Source organism: Hypanus sabinus, chromosome 6 (genome assembly GCF_030144855.1).
Source record: "Hypanus sabinus isolate sHypSab1 chromosome 6, sHypSab1.hap1, whole genome shotgun sequence".
NCBI classification, from domain to species: domain Eukaryota; kingdom Metazoa; phylum Chordata; class Chondrichthyes; order Myliobatiformes; family Dasyatidae; genus Hypanus; species Hypanus sabinus.
In genome coordinates this window covers 72798488-72820413 of record NC_082711.1, presented here as the reverse complement: position 1 = coordinate 72820413, position 21926 = coordinate 72798488, and the positions used below count along the sequence as shown (strand labels likewise).

The window sequence follows — 21926 nt, the reverse complement described above, 5'->3', positions numbered from 1 at the left end:
ACACTGTGGTATGAAGAAATGCTGTCTTGTTTCTATATACATTATGGTTGCATATGTTATATAAATATAAATGTATATTGTTAAATTATAATAAACTTGAATTGACTTGACCTGATGTATGTGAAGAACAGAAGAATGATTAGAGTGAGGGTAGGACTGATCAGAGATAGAATAGGAAATCAGTGCCTTGAGTGAGACGAGGTAGGGGATGTCCTGAATGAATACTTTGTTTCAGTATTTATTTATGTGAGAGATCTTGACAAACGTGAAGACTGTGTATAACAGGCTAATATGCTGGAACCTGTCGACATGAAGAAAGGGGATGTGCTGGAAGTTTTAAAAGCATTAGGATAGATAAGTCTCTGGGGCCAGACCGAATATATCCAAGGTTAATACAGGAAATGAGGGAAGAGATTGCTGTGCTTTTGGTGATGATCTTCAGAGTTCAAAGTAAATTTATTACTTAAGTAAATACATGTCACCATATACAACCCTGAGATTCATTTTGCTCTGGGCATACTCAGCAAATTTGCAGAACAGTAACGGTAGCAGGATTAATGAAAGATCAATAGAGTCCAGAAGACAACAAACTTTGAATATGTAGCTTGCCTTTCAAAGGTAGATAGTATCGTAGATGAAGTATATTCTCTCTGGTAGTCAGTGACCGGTGCTGTTCTGCAGGGATCTGTTCTGGAACCCCTGCTTTTTGTGGTTTTCATAAATGACTTGAAAGAGGACGTGGAAATATGGGAGGGTCAGAGGAATCTTGGGGCTCCCTCACAGTTGCCAGGTAATTTAATTGGGTGGTTACGAAGGTGTAATGGTTTGTCAGCCTTCATTAAACAAGTAGACTGATTTCAAAGTAATGCTGCAATTCTATAAAACTATGGTTAGGCTATACTTGGAACATTATGTTCAGTTCTGGTTGCCTTATTATAGGAAGGATCTAGAAGTTCAGAAAGAAAGCAGAAGAGATTTACGAGGATGTTACCTGGATTGGAGAGCATGTCTTATGAGGATAGGTTGAGAGAACTAGGTATTTTTAATTTGGAGCCAAGAGGATGAGAGGTGACTCGACAGAGATGTATAAGATGATAAGAACCAAAGACAGAGTTGACTGCCAGCATTTGTTTTCCAAGGTGGGAATGGTTATATGCGAGGAAATACTTCTCAGATAGTTGGAGGAAAGTATAGAGGAATTGTAGCAGTAGTGTTTTTTTTAACACAGTGAGTTTTTGCATGGAACACACTTCTCGGGAGAGCGGTGGAGACGAATAGATTAGGGACATGTAAGAGATCACAAAATAGACACATAAATGAAAGAAAATGGAGGGCTATGCATGAGGGAAGTGTTAGATTGAGCAACACACACAAAATGCCAGAGAAACTCAGCTGGTCAGGTAGAATCCATGGAAATGAATATATATTTGACATTTTGGGCCGAGACACACTTTGATCTTGGAGTAGGTCAGGAGTTGGCACAACATTGTGTGTTTAAGATTCTGTATAGTGCTGCACTATTCTATGTTCTATGTTAATAGCTTCCTTCTATGTCATCAGAAATTGTGAAATAATGAATATTCAGCATATTATCAACATGGTGAGAGATTGCAGAGCTCTGGGATGCAGACAAATCTGAGACTCCGAGTGCATGAGTCTTTGATTCCTAGTGCATGAGTATATGAAGTGTCTGGTCAAACAACTGACCAGGAAAGGTTTTAGAATGTTATTGCTTATTGTGTAGAGGATACTGATGGGATCATATCTGAAGTACTCTGACCAGCAAACTAACTTACTCTTCTACCAAAATCATCAACGCTGATTATTTATTTATTTGAATTGAATTGAATTGACTTTATTTCTTACAGCCTTCACAGACATGAGGAGTAAAAATCTTAACATTATGTCCCCATCTAAATGTGCAATGTGCAATTTATAGTGACTTGTAATAAATAGTATGTACAGTAAGATATACAACAGAACAATCAGTTTAGTTTAGAGATACAATTGTGTCAGCGTGAATTAATCAGTCTGATGGCCTGGTAGAAGATGCTGTTCTGGAGCCTATTGGTCCTGGCTTTAATGCTGCGGTGCTGTTTCCCGGATGATAGCAGTTGGAACAGTTTGTGGTTGGGGTGACTTGGATCTCCAATGATCCTTTGGGTCCTTTTCATGCACCTGTCGCTAGATGTCCTTAATAGTGGGAAGTTCTGCAATTGAGGGAAGAACAGTTCCCATACCAGGCAGCGATACAGCCAGTCAGGATGTCTCAATTGTGCCCCTGTAGAAATTAATTAGGATTGGGGGACTCATGCCAAACTTTTTCAACTGTCTGAGGTGAGAGAGGTGCTGTTGACTTTTTTCATCACACAACCGATATATACAGACCAAGTGAGGTCCTCGGTGCTTTGTATACCGAGGAACTTAAAGCTGTTCACCCTCTCAACCCCAGTTCTACTGATGTCAATAGGGGTTAGCCTGGCTTCATTCCTCCTGTAGACCACAACCAGCTCCTTTGTTGTGACATTGAAGGAGAATTTTGTGACATTTTGTGACATTTAGTGATACAGTGTGGAGTAGGCCCTCCAGCCCTTCGAGACATGCTGCCCCAGGCAACTCCACAACTTTGATTAACCCTAACCTAATCAGAGGACAACCTACAATGACCAATTCACCTATCCAGCTCATTTTTGGATCATGGGTGGAAACCAAAGCACCCAGGGAAAACCCATGCATTCCATGAGGAGGATGTACAGAGACTCCTTATAGAATGGCACTGGAATTGAACTCCAAACTCCAGACTGCCCTGATCTGTAATATCATCGCACTACCCACTATGCTGCAGAAGCACCCACACTGAATTTCTGTACTGCCACTGTTGCTGCAAAATACTAGCTCTTAAGGTTAACTGTAGAATTCCCCAGTGTAGTGGCTGAGAATAGCTAACTCAGCAACAAACTTGGAACTTTGCATAGATCAAAAGTTCCAAACGATTCTAAGTGGTACATGAGAATGCATGCCCTATGTTGTTATAGATTTCTAAGTATCTAACAAATTACTCATTCAATCATCTCACAATTTGGATTCCAAACATGCACAACTATTTACAAAATTATTTGAGGTGAGGCAGGCTACAAAATGACATGATATTGATACTTTTTCCAGGATTGTAATACAGTGGATTCTGGTTAATTGAGACACATCCAGGACAAATACATTTTGGCCCAATTAAGCGGATGTCCCAATTAGCTGAAGTTTCATGAACATACTTAAAATGTATAAAAAAAAGATGAACTAATATTTAACTGAGTAACAAATTGTGTATTTCAATGAAATAAAGAACAAATTAGAACACTAACAATACTACTACAGTATTATAAAACTGTGGTTGCTAGTATTTATCAATGGAGGAATTCATCCACAGTATACGCTGCCTTACTGACAGTGAATATAAAAGTGCAGACACCTAGTGGAGATAAGGGACTGCTTTCATACAATGTGTTTGACGATTGCATCCTCAAATTCTTCATTTTCATTACAACATTCAAGATGATTTTGGAAACCTCCAAATTTTTCATAGTTCCCAACATGTTGAAGTCGTGAAATCATTTCAGTTTCACTCCCAACCATTTATGGCATCTTCAAGCCTGAAAGCTTGAAACTGCAGTGAACAAAACAGTGCCAAATTCTTTTACTGCTTAGCTCTCACCAACTATCAGTGAAAAAATTCACTGCTGTTTCAATGCAAACACACAAAACTGATGCTATTTAAAAACTGTTCTCTCTAAGCACAGTGCAGTGTTTAGCGGCCACACAAGTGCACGTGACTGACACTAGTTAGTAACTTTTGACACAGTCTCCTGGCGCAATTAAACAGCATAGCATCCCAAATAAACTAAAGGAATCCCAGATATTATTTCAATTACTTTTTGTTCTTTAAGAATTGTCCCAAACACCAGCTGCCCCGATTAACCAATGTCTCAAGTAACTGGAATCCTTGTATATGGCTTATTGAATTTACTTATTTGTTATTTTGTTACTTGCTCTTAAATTGATTTTGCAGATTAGAGTTACACTGTATAAAGTTATTAAATCAATATTCATCTAACCACATTTTGTAAAGTTAATGAGTTTTAAGCCTTCATTTGTTATTATTAATCATTTAATTGCATCCTTTAATATATGTTTAGCTGTACTGAATTCAAATCTAGGTCAAGAAGAGCATGGAATAAAAAGGATTGATTCACTGATAATTTACTTACAAGTCTGTGATAATGGGGTTAGTGTTCTGCAAAACCTAATGGGCATGGATGAGAATACTTATTTCAGTGAGATGCTCAGAAATTGCAGGAGATTGGTGCAATCAACAAAAATATACATGGGGAAAATGTGCAAGGCATAAAATTTGATTTAAAACTCAGATAGACTCAAGAAATTTGATTTGAATGCATTAACACAATACACATCTGTCATTTATGTATTACTGAGACAGTATTTCAAAATCAATGAAATTAAAGCTAACACAAAACGCAGTGTTAAATGTTAGCCTTTGGAGACAGTCGAACATAATGTTATTACAGGATATCAAACTAAATCTTGTCTCTATTCAAAATGTTTTCTATACATTGAATGTCTTTGAATTTGAAAATTTGCCTGTCTATATTGGGGGATCAGAAATTTCCAATTCTACCATGTTGGATGATCTGTTCTGGAGTCACCATATAGATGCAATCCCCAGTGGTGCTTGTTTGGAGATGGTAATAGCCATTAAAAATATTGGACCTGGAACATTGTCCTGAGGAATTTGTGGAATGTCTTCCAGCTGAGATGACTGACTAATGACCAAAATCATCCTCAAAAGGAACACAGAGCTACAGAAGAAGGAACTCCAAACTAAAACCAGAAAATGTTGAAAATATTCAGCAGGTACAATAGCATTTATGCAGAGATGTAGAATTATAACATCTCAGATAAAGAACCCAATAACCTTTCCCCCAAATGAATCAAACTCAGAAGTATTTGGTGCTTCTCCTGAAGAAAGGCCACTGAGATGAAATTCTAGTATAATTTCACTGTCTAAGATGCTATCTGACTGGCTGAGTAATTCCAATGTTTCCTGTTTTGTTTTAACAACCTTCACTTCCCTTTTTGGACAGAATGATTCTACTGGATTCTATAAAGAACATCCCTGTGATCTTCATTTTCTTTGATTTCGCTCAAATTTTCTCAAAGTACTTTAAGTTAAAAGCAGACGATGTCAACAACCATCTCACTTCACCTCTAAGATTCACCATGACTGTGGAAATCTCTGGAGGTGAGTAGCCCTGGTGACTGATCTGAGATTCCAAGGAGTCATAGAGAAGTACAGTGCAGAAACAGGCCCTTTGGCCCATCTAGTCCATGCTGAAACCATTTAAACTGCCTACTCCCTTCAACCTGCACTGGGGCCATAGCCCTCCATATCTACACCATCTATGTCCTTTCGAAACTTCTCTTAAACATTGAAATTGAGTTTGCATGAACCAGTTGTGCTGGTAGCTCATTGCACACTCTTATGACTCTGAGTGAAGAAGCTTCCACTCATGTTTTCTTTAGACTTTTCACCCTTAACCCATGATCTCTGGTTGTAGTCCCATCCAACCTCAGTGGAAAAAGTCCGCTTATATTAACCCTATTTATGCCACATATCATTTCGTATACCTCAATCAAACCTCCTCTCAATCTTCTATGTTCTAAGGAATACAGTCCTAACCTACTCAACCTTTCCTTATAATTCAGGTCCTCCAGGCCTGGGAAAATTCTTGTAAGTTTTCTCTGTACTTTTACAACCTTGTTTACATCATTCCTGTAGGAAGGGCACCAAAACTGCACACAAAACTCCAAATTAGACCTCACCAGCATCTTATACAACTTCAACATACCATCCCATCTCCTGTACTCAGTGTATTTATTTATGAAAGCCAATGAGCCAAAAGCTTTCTTTATGACTCTTTCTACCTGTGATGCCACTTTCAACAAATTATGGACCTATATCCCCAGATCTCGTTGTTCTACCACACTCTTCAGTACCCTACTGTTCACTGGTTCACTGTGTAAAACCAAACCTAATTGGTCCCACCGAAGTGCAAAACTTCACACTTGCCTGCATTAAATTCCATCCACCATTTCTCAGCCCAGTTTCCCTGTTGATGCAAAGCCTTCTTCAAGCCATGAGAACCTTCCTCACTGTCCATTACACCACCAATATTGGTGACATCTGCAAATTAGCTGATCCAGTTAACCGCATTGTCATTCAAAGGAATTTCAAGTTCCTGGGTGTCAAGATCTCTGAGGACCTAACCTGGTCCCAACATATTGATGAAGTTATAAAGAATGCATGATAATGACATTACTTCATTAGGAGTTTCAAGAAGCTTGGAATGTCAACAAATACACTCAAAAACTTCTATAGATATATTGTGGAGAGCATTCTGACAGGCTGCATCACTGTCTGGTATGGGGGGGGGGGATGGGGTACTGCTGCACAGGACCGCAAGAAGCTGCAGAGGGTTGAGGGTTGTAAATTTAGTCAGCTCTATCTTGGGTACTAGCCTACAAAGTACCCATGACATCTTTTAGGAGCGGTGCCCTTTAAATTAGCACCTAACTCCTTGAACTCCCGATGCAGAACCTCAACACTCATCCTCCCCATGTCATTGGTGTCTATCTGGACCACAACTTCTGATTGCGAATCAATGAGGATGTTTCATTGTTTCAAGGAGGCTTTCAGTATATCTTTGAAACTTCTTCCCTGTTGACATAGTAATACCTTCCCATGACAGAGCCTGGAATAGATATCTGCCTCAGGAGTCTTTGCAATTTATGTGGCCTGCCCAATGTACTTGGCTGCATATAACTAGAGATCAATGCTCAGGGTATTGGCCTGGAATGAATGAATATGGTTCACCTGCCCTTCCAGTGAATTTTCAGTATTTTGTTATGTCAATATTAGAGTTATCTTTCTGGTACCTTCATGTATCTTCTGATAATAATCCAAGCTACAGAAGTTGACTATTGGGTTATTCAAATCACAGATGGGGGTTTCAGCAGAAGTTAAACAAATGGAATGGCAATTTTGAATAATACTAGGAAGAAGCGAGTAGGTATTTTTGATAAGGAACAGTATCAACCAGAAATTATGTTGTGACTAGACTTTTGTGGGACAGCAACCAGAGATCTGGATGGAGAAAGTACTGAAGAATTCCAGATTATGACAGGAGTTAAGACAATGAGCTGGAACCTGCTGAAAAATTTCAGCCACATCCACTACAGATCTTCTTGATGTGGAAGGGCAGGAACCTGTCTGATTTCCCAGCCTTTATGAAGCTGACTCCTCTTTAAGCAAGAGGCAGGATCCACAGCCCATTTATTTTAATGGAGATTTGAGAGCTGTGAAGAAAACATGTTACTTATGTTTGCTGAAAACATTTAATTAATTAAGGTTTTTTAAAAAAAGATTTAGCTTTAAAAATATTAGAAATAATTTTCACTTTATTAATTGTTCATTTGGTTTTGATAAACTGTGACACATAGCTGAGAGTTCCTTGAAGAACCATAAATCTCAGGAGGCAGCTGTCTCAGATGTCCATGTATGGAAACAGAGGTCAAATGCATACAAGAGACAGTCTCTGATGGAACATTTAGAATTATTCAGAAGAAGTTGACAGCTGATGCAAAGTTGACAGATGTGCCTCTGCCTCCTCTAAGATATTTTTTTCAGTTGTTTTGTGTGTGTGCCTTATAGTGCCGCCATGCAGGACTTCAGTGAACACATCGTGGATCATATCAGCCAGCAAGTATAGCTTCCAGATTCAAACCAGGTAACTGCACAACCTCAGCAATGAATGCATAAGTTGAGAAGGCTGCAGCAGGTTTCAGTTATTCTAATGCCTACAGAAAAAAATCTATAACTTATTCAGGAATACATGCCATGCGAGAAGTCTGGTGAAAATTAGGAAATGGAGAAGGTTTACAAATGATTGGTGGGTGGCATTTAGATGCACATGCAGAACTTGGCATTGTATCTTCAGGTGATCCTATTGAAGGTAGTATGTGAATAGAAAGAAGGATTCCTGGGTGAACTGTAGAATTAATAATATGGATGTGAGAAGGCCTTGAATAACAAAAGAGTGAAAGCTGTTTGAAGAAATAGCTGTTTGTGTCATGAATGCTAAGTTTGGGTTTAACTGATGAAAACAAAATGTTTTAGATTTGCAGTTCCATGACCAGGCTTTAATTGCAAAGCCACTGAATTATTACATTATTACTGTCTTTGCAATAATGGTTGTGATCTTGGACAGGCTTGTATATTTATATTGAAAAGAATGAACTTGACAAGGAGCTTCATTTGCAAAAGAGCAACCTATATATATTTCAATATTGTAGCCTTTGACTAACCAATGTCTTTTCATTACTTTTTAATTGACCACATGATTTTCAAATAACTTATTTAAAATAATTTCCAGCCCCTTTGGAAAGCTGCCAACATGGGATAAGCGTTTTGCCATGCTATGCAAATGAAGTTGGCTCTCCAAAAATAAATAGAGCTAGCTGATTAACAATCAAGGAATGTCTAAGTGCCTAATTGGAGGCCCAATCAGTACATTTACATAGCAGAAGGTATGATGATACTGGAACTGAAAACTCTTCCCCCATGGAAATAAAAATCCATTTCACACAGACCTACATAAAGTAACTGCTCTACACTTCACAATCACTTACCAGCTCACCTTAAACAAATTTACATAACTAAATTAAAACACATTCATCATTTGGAATTTACTTACATTTTTGGCAAGTTGTGACTAACAGTTTACAGAGACTGATGTCCAAATGACCGATATTTTGTGTGTGAAGTAATTCCAAAATGTGACATTCTTAACACTGTACACCCAAGATAACACATAAATTAAACTTGTTCTGGTTTTATTAATTAATTTCTGTATTTGGTGCAGACTTAGACAAGAAAAGTAGCCATTGGGCTGAGATAATGTGATCTGAGTAATATAAACTCTTACACATGCTGTACCTCTTTCTTTCAGCATGAATAATTTTTTGGGAGAACCAATGGCAGTTCTCAAAACAATATTGGAAAGTGCTAGTTCACATGAAGATTTAGAGTGTGTGGATTCTTCCGTTAGTAAAACTGGAAATCAATGAAGCATAACCTGCAATAACGGTTAAGTTACTCACCACTGCTTGGCGTCAGCATCACAGTTGCAGTAGTATTTTGGATTGGTGCAGTTTCGCTCTATCCCACAAGCACATTTCTGTATTCCCGGACCAGAACCTCCCCAGTAATAATGCTTTTCATTGCCTTTTCCAATCCACCAAGTGTATGGATTACCATCTGCAATGAGAAGATTATAGAAAGATTAAATAAATATTCATAATTAATTAATGAAACTTTTATTAGCAGAATACCAAAATTATTTTTGGTAAGTAAATACTGTAAAATAATAATACTCTTTTCATTGTTATTGATAAAATTTGATGCCATTTACATATGTTCTTAGGAATCCACACATTCCAGCATTATATGGCTGAGAGGATCCTAAGTTGAGAACATGTTTGAGTACTGCAAATGAATCCTTGAATTCCTTGTTGGGGGCCTACAATCTGTCCAGATCAGAAATAATACAGTATGTTCTCCTCACCGTCAATCAACAGAGCTGCATCTCATGAATGCATGTTTCATCCACTGCTCTACTCTCTCTCTACTCATGACTGTGTGGCTAGGCAAAACTCAAGCACCATCAATAAATTCACTGATGACTCAACTGTTGTTGGCAGAGACTCAGATGGTGATGAGGAGGCATACTGGAGTGAGATAGATCACCTAGTTGAGTGGTGTCGCAACAGCAACCTTGCACCAATGTCAGTAAGACCAAGGAACTGCTTATAGACTACAGGAAGGGGAAGTCAGAAGAACACATATCAGTCCTTATCAAGGGGTTGGCAGTGGAAAGGGAGAGCAGCTTCAAGTTCCTGGGAGTCAACATCTTTGCCAACACATTGTTGCAATTACTAAGAAGGCACACCAACAGCTATATTTCATTAGGAGTTTGAGGAGATTTGATATGTCACTAAAGGCTAGCAAATTCCTACAGATCTACCATGGAGAGCATTCTAAGTGGTTACATCAAAGACATATGAAGACGTCAATGCTCAGAAAAACTACAGAGCTTTGTAAACTCAGCCACCTTCACTTGGCACTAGCTTCCCCACCGTCAAATACATTTTCCAAAAGGAGGCACTGATCAAAAAGGACCTCACATGCCCTGTTCTCATTACTAATATCAAGGAAGAGGAACAGAAGCCTGAAAACACATGCTCAACAGTTTAGGAACAGCTTCCTCCCCTCTGCCATCAGATTTCTGCAATAATCCAAGAACTAGAACATGCTGGAACTTACTGTTAATGAAATAACAGTAAATTGCACCTGGATCAACCAAAGATTTCAGAACAGAGATTTCTAGAATATTAGGAGTTAGTTAAACGAGACAGATTGATGGGGTAACCTGTAGGAAAGATTGATTGATAGAGCAAGTGATTTTAATTGGCAAAGAGGCCTCTACCTCAAAATGAGATTTTCTCTTAATTGAACTGAAAAATATCTTCCCCAATGACTTAAGTTAAACTGTGCTAGAGGTTTGCAACCATTTTTAAAATGTAAACCATCGTGTGTTTGGGAAAGTGCATCACAACACAAATAAAAATAATTGTCAATATTTCAAACCAGGTGATTCAAGCATATTTCGTGTAATGTAGCTGCACACTCCATAAGGGCAGTTTTAAAATGCCAGCATGAAGCTGATTTTGAATTGATCTCGTGTTTCAAGACTCATTCATGTTATGATACCAAGCATAATAACGTTATTATTACCGATGTTTCTTTGTATGAGAGGACCGGCAAGTGATAATGCTTAGGAGAAATAAACTGCACATTTGGAGTGTGAACATTTCCCCACTGAACATGGCATCAAAGGTTACAGGAATGGGGTTGAGAAGGAGAAAAAAGGATCAGCCACGACTGAATGGAGGAGCAGCTTGATGGGCCAAATGGCCTGATTCTGCTCTTATGTCTTGTGGTCTATTATTGCTGAAAGGGAGGCTGTGGAATTTTTTTATTCCACATACCAAAATAAAGGTTGAATTATATGAGAATTTTACCAGGTGGGACTGGTCTGCAGCATTACTGAGTGTAGAGGATAGTATTTAAATAATGGGCCCCTCTAGCCTGAAGCAAAACTGATAGAATATTGAGCCAATCAATTGCAACAACTTTTCAGGCCTAAAGCGGAATCTGGAAATTGCTGCTCAAGTACTGACATTTATCAAGTTTACATTTGCTGAATGAAGTATCATGCTGATCTGTTCACTAATTGATTTGATGCACTAAAGTGTTAATTGGCACAGGCCTGACAGGCACAGCACAAGGACTGGAACCTAATGAAAGGACCAATATCGAGGCTGTCCTTCTCACACAGTTGGAATAGGCTTCAAGAATTTAGCAGTAATGAATCATAATAATAATAGTGACTGCTAGCAATGAAAATGAAAATTTTATCCTAAAGATTCACACTTCAATTACTATATCATTAAAACTGGACTTCTTCAAACATTTCCTGTCAGTCAGTTGAAAAATTCCTTAAAAGGGAACAGTCATTTTCCAGCCAAAGACAGGAAAATGTTAATTCATTTAAATTTGGATCTTCCAAGTCACTACCTATTCCCAATGATGGAATTAATATAAGGGCATTCTGATAAAAAATTAAGTCAAATTCAATATTGTTGGTTCAAACTTGCTCCTTAGTATGAAGCTCAGAGTTGTTTCTTTTCCCAAATATTCATGCAAAAGAGGAGGGAGCTACTAATGATGCCAAACACTTCTTAGGTTATTTTCATCTGACAGTCGGTAAATAGAAATAGTGCAATTAGGTTGTTACCATTTCACAGCAACTCAGTTCCACCTGTACAAAATACCTTTGATATTACCTCACTCCATGTTCAATGAAATCCCTTTCTCTGCTTTTTTTGTATCAATTTCATTCCTTGGTTTCAATTTATAGCTGACAATGCAACCAATCCCTCCAATTGGAGATATACCGTAACCATAGAACACTACAGTACAGTACAGGCCCTTCAGCCCTCCATGTTGTGCCAACCCATATAATCCTTAAAATAAAAGTACACTACCACACTACCACATAACCCTCTATTTTTCTTTCATCCATGTGCCTATCCAAGAGGCTCTTAAATACCTCTAATGTTTTAGCCTCCATCACCATCCCCGGCAAGTTATTCCAGGCACTCACAACCCTCTGTGTAAAAAACTTACCCCTGATGTCTCCCCTGAACTTCCCTCCCTTAATTTTGTACACATGCCCTCTGCTGTTTGCTATTGGTGTCCTGGGAAACAGATACTGACTATCCACCCTATCTATGCCTCTCATAATCTTGTAGACCTCTATCAAGTCCCCTCTCATTCTTCTGCACTCCAAAGAGAAAAGTCCCAGCTCTGCTAACCTTGCTTCATATGACTTGTTCTCCAAACCAGGCACCATCCTGGTGAATCTCCTCTGCACCCTCTCCATAGCTTCCACATCCTTGCTATAATGAGATGACCAGAATTGAACACAATACTCTAAGTGTGGTCTCACCAGAGATTTGTAGTTGCAGCATGACGTCTCTACTCTTGAACTCAATCCCCCTGTTAATGAAGCCTAGCATTCCATAGGCCTTCTTAACTACCCTATCAACCTGTGCAGCAACCTTGAGGGATGTATGGATTTGAACCTCAAGGTCCCTTTGTTCATCCACACTCTTAAGTAACTGACCATTAATCCTGTACTCAGTCTGAGCCCTGCTGCAATCACATTGCTTCCTCAGCACTACCTAACCCTCTGCCTATCTTCATATCATCTGCATACTTTGCCACAAAACCATCAATTCCATTATCTAAATCATTGTCAAACATTGTGAAAAGCAAGAGTCCCAATACTGACCCAAGGAACACCACTAATCACCAGCAGCCAACCAGAAAAGGCCCCCTTTATTCCCACTCGCTGCCTCCTGCCTGTCAGTCATTCTGCTATCCTTGCCAGTATCTTTCCTGTAATGCCATAGGAGTTTATCATGTTAAGCAGCCTTAGAACTTAGAACATAGAAATCTACAGCACATAACGTTCTGCATCAGTCTATCTCTCTATCACCAACATGGTCTTCTTTTCATTGTAACCTTTAAAATTTGCAGCCTATCACATTGTACTTACAGAATTTAATGACTAAGTATTTGATCTTGTTTATTTATTGATAATTTATTCCTTCATCAAAAAATCCATTACCTTAATTTCTTCTTGAACTATTTTCTAAAAGTCCAATAAATATTACCAACATAGTAAAATTTAACATTTTTTTACACTTTGAACTTTTTGGTGACATTGCATCTTGGTAAATGAAGTCACCCACGATTCTTTGTGGAAAGCGTGTGTCAGTGAATTGGTCACAGGTTTTAAATGTCAAAAGCATGTTGCAGATTTATGAAAGTTAAGGTTAAAAATGAGAAGAAATATCAACATGTTATGTGGTGTGTCTCCTTCCCTCAGCTGACACTGAAGAAGACTCTAAGCAGTTGGTGTGCGAGGAATGGCAGTTAATAGCATGATTGGTAGAATCTCAGAACGCAATGCAGTGGCTTGCAGGAATGAGATAGGTTAGCTGGTTGAGTGGTATTGCAACAAAATTGCACTCAATGTCAGCAAGGCCCAGGGACTGACTGTGCACTTCAGGAACAGAATTTTAATGTTTTTTTCATCTATTCATGGTACTGCTGCCACAAAACAATATATTTCATGTCATACATCAGTGATAATAAATCTGATTCTCATTCTCTGTCTTCCACTACCTTTATAGTGACCCTGTTTGTAACAAAAACAGGTTCTTTCCAACAACTGCACTACATTAACACCAGCCAGGACCTGGACACGATACATATGTATTTTTACTCAGTACCTTGTATTTACAATGTTGTTACTGCAGGACTCAGATGAAAGGATTTTCCAGTGTATAATTTTCTACATGGAGATTTTTTTTTCCCCAGTAGTCCTCTGCCTTCATTTGGAGTATGGAAAATTCAAATGTGCCCTTGCCACATCTTGTTGGACATGACTGCACAACACAGATGCGTTGTTACATATCCAGCAAATGATCCAGAATTTGAACAAATAATTTGTCACAGAGCAAGGTCCAAACTTGAAGTTACCTCAATATTTATTGTCTGACTGCAAGCAGACACAAGCAAAGCAGCAAGCCGTTCACTCATTTTATTAAAAAAGAGAGAATCAGACAAGGCATAAAATATGATACTAACATGTTGTCATCCGGTTAAAAAGAGGTTAAAAAAAATAAAAGAATAGACAGATCTTCAATATAGTCAGGACACAATAATAATATGTTTGATTCACAAAATCACCAGTAAAGTGGGATTGGGGAGAAAGAATGCTCTGTACAAAATGAAAGTGAGACATACTGTATATAGCCACCTCTCTGACTCTGTTCCTGTGCAATAACCAATACCTTGTGTGAGTTTTTGCTAGTGTTGAACAAATGAGAAAAAGAACAAGATAGAATCATGCACAAGTATTGATTGAGTGAATTTTACTCTCTGTGAATGACACCTTCATTTTCCCATTGGAAGGTTCCAATCTCTGATCCAAAGATCACATGTCAGTGTTGTACGAACAATCATTCTCTTGTCAGGATTCAAAGTTATTGCTGCAGATATAAATGCATGTCATTAGCTCTCCAGCTCACAAAGGTTGTCTCCGATGAGAATTAAATAGTCAAGTCTGTCAGTCTCCCTTCAAATCTTTAAATTTCCTGAAGTAAAAGAAATGTTAACCCAAAGTGATGTAAGACAATAATAATTCTTTCTCACTTGCTTTCAATAGAGCTTGCTATCTTGTCTCAACAGCATTCAATTCAAATGTATCTACAGCTGAATTTACTGCCATTGCTAGTGTTCTGGCCTCAATAGCTGTTTACTGTGTCACATCAAATTCTATAAAGTATCTCAGTTATTCAATGGTGTAATTTTGATGATAAACTGCACAATGTCTTCCATTTTGAGCTAATTATAACTCTTCTTTGCAGAAGAAGACAAGAATTGCCTATCCTGTTGATTAAGGTTTGATTGTATGTATCCATTTTAAAGGAAAGTTTATTTAAAAATAGATTTATATGGTAATCCATATAATGACACCTTATGGAAAAGCAAATCTGTTTTTCAATTGAGTTGAAGTTACTACTCCAGCCCATTTCTGTACAACTCCTCAGTGGTAACTTCTTTCACTTGAAGTTACTAGCTGTTCCTACAAAATACAAAATAACAAATGGATTGTTAGATAAAATAACTTACTGTTCATTGCTCTATTTAGTATTCCCTAAATGTTTTTGTAACTCCTTCAAATGAGCATTTATTGATGCCTTTAGGGTCCAAAAAACTTCTGCAAATGTTAAGCTCAGAGTTCAACTGCCTGCACTGGGTATTCTAATACATCACATTTCATTGTATAAGATTAGAACCTGAAGTTCATTATTCAGTTTTGTGAGGGATTTGGTAATGTGTTTGTATTTTAAGAAAGTCAATGGAATCAGATAAACAGCATATTAAAGCAATTGTTTTATTTATGTAAAATATTATGATGAAAACTTAATTTATCGATTTATATTAAAAAACCCCTTCACAAGCTGTTAAGAGCATAATATAAAGACAGGAATTGCAAAGTAGTTCTTAGCTCTGTCCTTCAAGACGACCATTGCTGATTCTGTCCAAGCAACCTTCCAGCTGAAGAATATAATTCTTGGTTTACTTTATTTCCAAAGTTTCATTACTCTTAACCATAGAACATTACAGCACAGTACAGGCCCTTCAGCCTTCTATCTTGCGCCAACCCAAATAATCCATTAACAAAGTACTAAACCCACACTACCCTTTTACCCTCTATTTTTTCCTTCATCCGTGTGCCTGTCCAAGAGGCTCTTAAATACCCCTAATGTTTTAGCCTCCACCACTATCCCTGGCAAGTCATTCCAGGCACTCACAACCCTCTATGTAAAAAACTTACCCCTGATGTCTCCCCTAAACTTCCCTCCCTTAATTTTGTACACATGCCCTCTGCTGTTTGCTGTTGGTGCCCTGGGAAACAGGTACTGACTATTAACCCTATCTATGCCTCTCATAATCTTGTAGACCTCTATCAAGTCCCCTCTCATTCTTCTGCACTCCAAAGAGAAAAGTCCCAGCTCTGCTAACCTTGCTTCATATGACTTGTTCTCCAAACCAGGCAACACCCTGGTAAATCTCCTTTGCACCCTCTCCATAGCTTCCACATCCTTCCTATAATGAGGTGACCAGAACTGAACACAATACTCTAAGTGCGGTCTCACCAGAGATTTGTAGAGTTGCAACATGACCTCTCTACTGTTGAACTCAGTCCCCCTGTTAATGAAGCCTAGCATCCCATAGGCCTTCTTAACTACCCTATCAACCTGCGCAGTGACCTTGAGAGATGTATAGATTTGAACCCCAAGGTCCCTTTGTTCATCCACACTCTTGACCATTAATCCTGTACTCAGTCTTCTGGTTTGTCCTTCCAAAATGCATCACCTCACACTTGTCCAGATTGAACTCCATCTGTCATTTTTCTGCTCAACTCTGCAGCCTGTCTATATCCTCTTGTAACCTTTGACAACCTACAGCTGCATCCACAACTCCTCCAATCTTCGTGTCATCTGCAAACTTACTCACCCATCCTTCCGCCTCTACATCCAGGTCATTTATAAATATCACAAACAGCAGGGGTCCCAGGACAGATCCCTGTGGCACTCCACTAGTCACCAACCTCTAGGCAGAATACTTTCCTTCCACAACTACCCTCTGCTTTCTTCCTGTGAGCCAAATTTGTATCCAAACAGCCAAGGTTCCACTTGTCCCATGCCTCATGACTTTTTGGATGAGTCTCTCGTGAGGGGCCTTGTCAAATGCCTTGCTAAAGTCCATGTAGACCACATCCACTGCCCTACGCCATCAATTTGTTTTGTTACCTCTTCAAAAAACTCGATCAGGCAACCTGAATATATTCAAATACTAAGAGCTACATTTCCCTTGTGATGAAAAATTCTAGAGATTTACAACCCTTACAAAACATTTCTCTTTGCCTCAACCCTATATTATTAATCTCTTATCCTGTGTAACGTTCTCCTTCGCGTGTAACTGATAACGCCGAATTCAACGTCGAGATAAACCAGTCAATGAGACCAGATCACAGTAAGATTAACCATTTACTGTTCACTCTTCACATTAACATATGGTGAAAACTGTTGATAAAACAATACAAGATTGATACAGTATTTGTTCCTTCCTTAATATCACATTTCAAGTGTAAATACTTGCAAAGGTGACTATAACTACATTACACTAAGGTGCAGTATACAGGGAGAGTTTACCTGCTCCATTGACTACTTTAAATACACTTCCATGCAAACTATCCGCGACTCTTTAACTAACGAAAGCATAAACATTATCTACTGTCGTTACTTCTAACAGGATCGGCATTAACATCTTAGTTCAATATATCGATTATCTATTAACTTACAGCGTTGCTCTCACTGTGATTTCTCATGCCTGCAAAACAACTTCTGCTCAGGTGAGCCTCGTGGTAAGCCCCCACCCTCGCGCTAATTTCAAACCGGTATTTTCCCACAAGACGCGGCGAAACCGGATGTGACGTCATCACATGCCGATATATTTTACATGCAATGAATACACTTTAAACACTTCTAATTCTAACTAGAAAATACTATTGAATGAATTACTAAGCGAAAATATTATAAACTAAATAACTGTCGTAAAGACAGCACACTCCCCGCTTGACCTTCGTAAGGTCACGATGAGCAGAGTACAAAACTTAGTCTCTTAATCAGTCATTGGGTAGAAGTAGAATAACTTCTGTAACTGGCCCTTGGTAAATTTTCACATCGCCTTGGTCGGTAGTCTTCAATTCGATCTTCCTGACATGTCCATCCCCGCTAGGGAATGTAGCAGCGATTCTGGCCGTTGGCCAGATTCCTGTGGGGTTCTGTCCACTTTTGTCTCTGTTGCAATAAAGGTAGATATTTTTGTCTCCAGCGAGGCTAGAACTGATTTGCCAGAGCCTGGACTTGTCTCCATTGCTTTGTGTACAAATCCTTGTCTGAGAAGTCTCCTGGTGAAGGAGGTGCTCCTGCCTTCTGCGTAAGGAGCGTTGATGGCGAAAGTATAAAGGGGTTTTCTGGGTCAGAAGACACAGGTAGGAATGATTGTGCGTTTATAATGGCTGTGACCTCTGCCAATCGGGTGCGTTGCTGCATCTCAGGTTTCCTTTTCTGGGTTTTCCGTAAGGACGTGAACCGTTTGACTGCCTGCTCTTTGCTATCTGGTGAGCGCTGGCGTGGTTCTCTGAAAGGCAATGGGGCAACCCCATTATTTGCTTCATCTCTGAAGACCTTGGTGTCTTTGGGTTTTAAAGAAATGGTATCTTGAGCTGATTGTGCAAGTTTGTTTCCGTGCTCGGTTTGAACGAAAACTGACTGACCTAGCGTCTCGTCGGTTACTTTACGCTTGGTAATGTCTTGTTGTGCTTCTTCAGGGTACACCTCAGTGAGGCAGATCTTGGAACAAGAACGGCTTGACTGAGTTTGACTGCAAACTTCTGTACAGTTCGAGCTGACAATTGTTGTCCTGGAGTGAACCTCTCCCTCCCCGCCGTCCTGTTGTGGGGGTGAAGGAGCGTTGTCGGTTCTTTCATTCTTGACTTCATCACGGAGCCATGAGGGTAAATTTCCTTCCTCGTATGGATGTGATGCAATCGTGAGTCTCTGAGGTTCCTCGTAGCTGGGGAAGTTATCGAATACGTATGGAGAGGGGAGACGAGCCTGCCTGTCTATTTGATATTGTACATAGTCGCTTGTGCGTTCCAGTCTGGTCCTTTCTAAAGTAGATCTTACTTCGGTCAGATCACGCGACCCTTCAGCTTCTTCTATGTACTTTGCTTCCGTCATGGCAGCTTCTTCTTCTCTTTCTAGCTGCAGCACTTGCAACTCTGTCGATATTTTTGCCATTTCTAACTGGGTTTCGGCTTCTCTGGCGGCCTCTTCTCTTTGTCTGGCAGCCTTTTCGGCTTCTCTGGCGGCCCTTTCTTCCTGGATTTCGGCTTCTCTGGCAGCCTCTTCTCTTTGTCTGGCGGCCCTTTCTTTCTGGATTTCGGCTTCTCTGGCAGCCTCTTCTCTTTGTCTGGCTGCCCTTTCTTTCTGGATTTCGGCTTCTCTGGTGGCCAGTTTCATTTTCAAAACTGCTTCTTGTCTGGCGTAACGCAGTCGCACCTTGGCGGCTTCTGCCTTTCTGGCGGCCCTTTCGGCTTCTCTGGCAGCCCTTTTGGCTTCTCTGGCAGCCTTTTCGGCTTCTTTCTGGATTTCGGCTTCTCTGGCAGCCTTTTCTTTCTTGATTTCAGCTTCTCTGATGGCCAGTTTCATTTTCAAAACTGCTTTTTGTTTGGCGTAACGCAGTCGCACCTTGGCGGCTTCTGCCTTGGTTCTTGCCTGTGTGGACTTACTTGATGTCGTTCTACTGCCCTTGTCGCTGGGCGCCATTGGCTTGATCCCGGATCGAGCTGACATTGCAGCACTTGGAACACCTGATAATGCCGCTTTTTCACTGTAACGTTCTCCTTCGCGTGTAACTGATAACGCCGAATTCAACGTCGAGATAAACCAGTCAATGAGACCAGATCACAGTAAGATTAACCATTTACTGTTCACTCTTCACATTAACATATGGTGAAAACTGTTGATAAAACAATACAAGATTGATACAGTATTTGTTCCTTCCTTAATATCACATTTCAAGTGTAAATACTTGCAAAGGTGACTATAACTACATTACACTAAGGTGCAGTATACAGGGAGAGTTTACCTGCTCCATTGACTACTTTAAATACACTTCCATGCAAACTATCCGCAACTCTTTAACTAACGAAAGCATAAACATTATCTACTGTCGTTACTTCTAACAGGATCGGCATTAACATCTTAGTTCAATATATCGATTATCTATTAACTTACAGCGTTGCTCTCACTGTGATTTCTCATGCCTGCAAAACAACTTCTGCTCGGGTCGGCCTCGTGGTAAGCCCCCACCCTCGCGCTAATTTCAAACCGGTATTTTCCCACAAGACGCGGCGAAACCGGATGTGGCGTCATCGCATGCCGATATATTTTACATGCAATGAATATACTTTAAACACTTCTAATTCTAATTAGAAAATACTATTGAATGAATTACTAAGCGAAAATATTATAAACTAAATAACTGTCGTAAAGACAGCACATCCTGAGACCATAGTCCTTAGTTCTAGACTCTCAAAACTGAGAGTAGTTTCTCAGCTTTTGCCCAGTCATTGCTTCTTTATTTGCATATTTGTACACCAGTGTGTTCTCAGTCATTAGCACCTCATTAACACCGCAGATCCTGCACTGCCCCATGATCTGTTGCTGAGGAAGTGTCAGTCAGCAGTAGCACAGTGCAGATTGGGATTGATGAGGGTGGAGAGGTGGTGAGAGGTTTGAAGGTGGAGTGTGAAGCAGGACATGGGCAGGACCTGGAGGAGGATATCACAGAATAGAAAGAAAAAGAGCCCCAGGTAGGGAAGGGCATCCAGTGCAGGTAAGGAAGGACAGTTTGCAAGAGAGAAGGAGTGGAGGGAAGATGTCAGAAGGCTGACATGAGGAGGTGGGGGCCATGAAGAAGAATGGATTCAGGCATAGAATCAATGGTGAGAGGGTTGATGCACCATCAATAACTCTCCGAGACGTGAGGCAAGATACAGGCTTTTATTGACTGGAAGAAAGAACAAGCAGCAGTTGACCACCATACTACATCCTGGAGACTGAGGGCAGGGCTCAGGCCCCAATCGCCTTTATACCGGGGTCAGTGGGAGGAGCCACAGGAGCAGTCAGCGGGGCTGGGGGAGCGTGTTCAGACAGGTATATGTAGTTCACCACAAGGGTAAAGAATCATTATGGTAGGGTGGCGAAACAGAGAGAGGTCAGTGAGCAAGGGTATCTGTGTTTGCGTGCGCAAATGCATACGTAATTGTGTGCAAACACATATGCATGTGTCCATTTATGCTTGTGTGTTAACAACCACATGGCAGAGAAATATTCATGGCTTCCATCCTGCAGGGAAGTAATCTAATCCCTCTGAGCAGCTTCCATGTCAGCTTCGGAAAATATGTTAACCTCTGCACAGCAATTAGTGAGTAAGGGAAGAGAGCTTCAGAGTCCTCCTCCTCACGATAACATGTTATTGATCACATGCCTAAAGTGTAACATGAGATCTTCTGCTATGAATTGAAAACTTGGCAGAGGAGAACTTAAGTTACAAACTCATAGCCCCACATCCAGGAAGAGGAGTACATGCCCGAGTACTTAAAAGCCACTATAAATCTGACTATATTCAAGAAATTGGACATGGTTCATCCAACTGTCTGCTAAGCAAAATTCATCACCAGTACTCCCTTCAATTGCCTCCTACAAGTGGCCAAAAAGCTGTTCCCCAAATGACATTGTTGATGATATCCATCATGGGGATTTGGCTCTGCCAGCGGAGAATAATCATATATTTTCAGCAGGTTTGGCCTTCCACAGAAATTTCTCTTCATTTTACATCTGCTATTTTATGGCTTATAAGCTGTGGCATTAACCAACTGATCCATTACAGATCCATCTTCAGAGCAGACTCTTGTCAAGCAACTGCCTATTCACATTTCTCTTTTTGCTCCGATCCAGTA

The 21926-nt window shown here is 39.8% G+C and overlaps 1 protein-coding gene across 1 annotated transcript in view; it reads right to left on the bottom strand.

Annotated features, from left to right (window-relative positions):
• Nucleotides 1-21926, bottom strand: part of LOC132395162 (contactin-associated protein-like 2) — a 1263978-nt gene that overhangs the window by 380715 nt on the left and 861337 nt on the right. The window contains exon 14 of the mRNA XM_059971460.1: nt 9232-9388. Within this exon, the coding sequence (XP_059827443.1) occupies nt 9232-9388 (157 nt within the window). The remainder of the gene's footprint in view (nt 1-9231; nt 9389-21926) is intronic.